The 1,512-nt window shown below is 63.3% G+C and overlaps 1 protein-coding gene across 1 annotated transcript in view; it reads left to right on the forward strand.

Moving 5' to 3' along the window:
* The window catches only part of SLC32A1 (solute carrier family 32 member 1), a 4,024-nt gene extending 2,736 nt beyond the window's left edge, over window positions 1–1,288 (forward strand). Inside the window, 4 exon segments of the mRNA XM_023750813.1 lie at window positions 101–198; window positions 201–1,004; window positions 1,007–1,062; window positions 1,064–1,288. Of these exon segments, the coding sequence (XP_023606581.1) occupies window positions 101–198; window positions 201–1,004; window positions 1,007–1,062; window positions 1,064–1,288 (1,183 nt within the window).
* Window positions 1,289–1,512: the final 224 nt, after the last annotated feature.

The raw sequence follows: 1,512 nt of genomic DNA on the forward strand, positions 1-1,512 counted from the left end.
CTCTATCGCGCTGTACCCAAAAACCACGAGCTCGGGGCTCTCTCTTTGCAGGGCCGCTATAGGATCAGCTCTGTGGTATGCTTGCTTCTTCTCTCCGCAGGGGTATGTTCGCGGTGGACTTGCTATACGACATCATGCACGGCGGCTACCTGGGGCTGTTCCTCATCATCTTCGCCGCCGGGGTGTGATGCTACACCGGCAGATCCTCATCGCCTGCCTGTACGAGGAGAACGAGGACGGCGAGGTGGTGCGCGTGCGGGACTCGTACGTGGCCATCGCCAACGCGTGCTGCGCTCCACGCTTCCCCACGCTGGGCGGCCGCGTGGTGAACGTGGCGCAGATCATCGAGCTGGTGATGACTTGCATCCTGTACGTGGTGGTGAGCGGCAACCTCATGTACAACAGCTTCCCGGGGCTGCCCGTGTCGCAGAAGTCCTGGTCCATCATCGCCACGGCCATGCTGCTGCCCTGCGCCTTCCTTAAGAACCTCAAGGCCGTTTCCAAATTCAGCCTGCTGTGCACCTTGGCCCACTTCGTCATCAACATCCTGGTCATCGCCTACTGCCTGTCGCGGGCGCGCGACTGGGCCTGGGAGAAGGTCAAGTTCTACATCGACGTCAAGAAGTTTCCCATCTCCATCGGCATCATCGTGTTCAGCTACACGTCGCAGATCTTCCTGCCTTCGCTGGAGGGCAACATGCAGCAGCCCAGCGAGTTCCACTGCATGATGAACTGGACACACATCGCCGCCTGCGTGCTCAAAGGCCTCTTCGCGCTCGTCGCCTATCTCACCTGGGCCGACGAGACCAAGGAGGTCATCACGGACAACCTGCCCGGCTCCATCCGCGCGGTGGTCAACATCTTCCTGGTGGCCAAGGCGCTGCTGTCCTACCCGCTGCCCTTCTTCGCCGCCGTCGAGGTGCTGGAGAAGTCGCTCTTCCAGGAAGGCAGCCGCGCCTTCTTCCCCGCCTGCTACGGCGGCGACGGCCGCCTCAAGTCGTGGGGCTGACGCTGCGCTGCGCGCTGGTGGTCTTCACGCTGCTCATGGCCATCTACGTGCCGGCACTTCGCGCTGCTCATGGGCCTCACGGGCAGCCTCACGGGCGCCGGCCTCTGCTTCCTGCTGCCCAGCCTTTTCCACCTGCGCCTGCTCTGGCGCAAGCTGTTGTGGCACCAAGTCTTCTTCGACGTCGCCATCTTCGTCATCGGCGGCATCTGCAGCGTGTCCGGCTTCGTGCACTCGCTCGAGGGCCTCATCGAGGCCTACGGAACCAACGCGGAGGACTAGGGGGCCAGGGCGAGCTCCCGCGCTCCTCCCCCTCCCTGCCGCCCGCCCCCACCAGCCCCGTGCGCCCTGCCGCCGCGCTTGGGAAGCCAAGCTTTAAACATCTCCGGTTCCTAGTCTCTGATCATTGGGGATGGGGGGTGGGAGGGGATAGGGCTCCACAATCCGTCGCGTCTGCGTTTTCTGTTGTCCTTTCTTTTCCACAACACCCTGGTGTGGGGGGAGGC

This window comes from Myotis lucifugus, unplaced genomic scaffold (genome assembly GCF_000147115.1).
Source record: "Myotis lucifugus unplaced genomic scaffold, Myoluc2.0 scaffold_16, whole genome shotgun sequence".
Lineage (NCBI taxonomy): Eukaryota > Metazoa > Chordata > Mammalia > Chiroptera > Vespertilionidae > Myotis > Myotis lucifugus.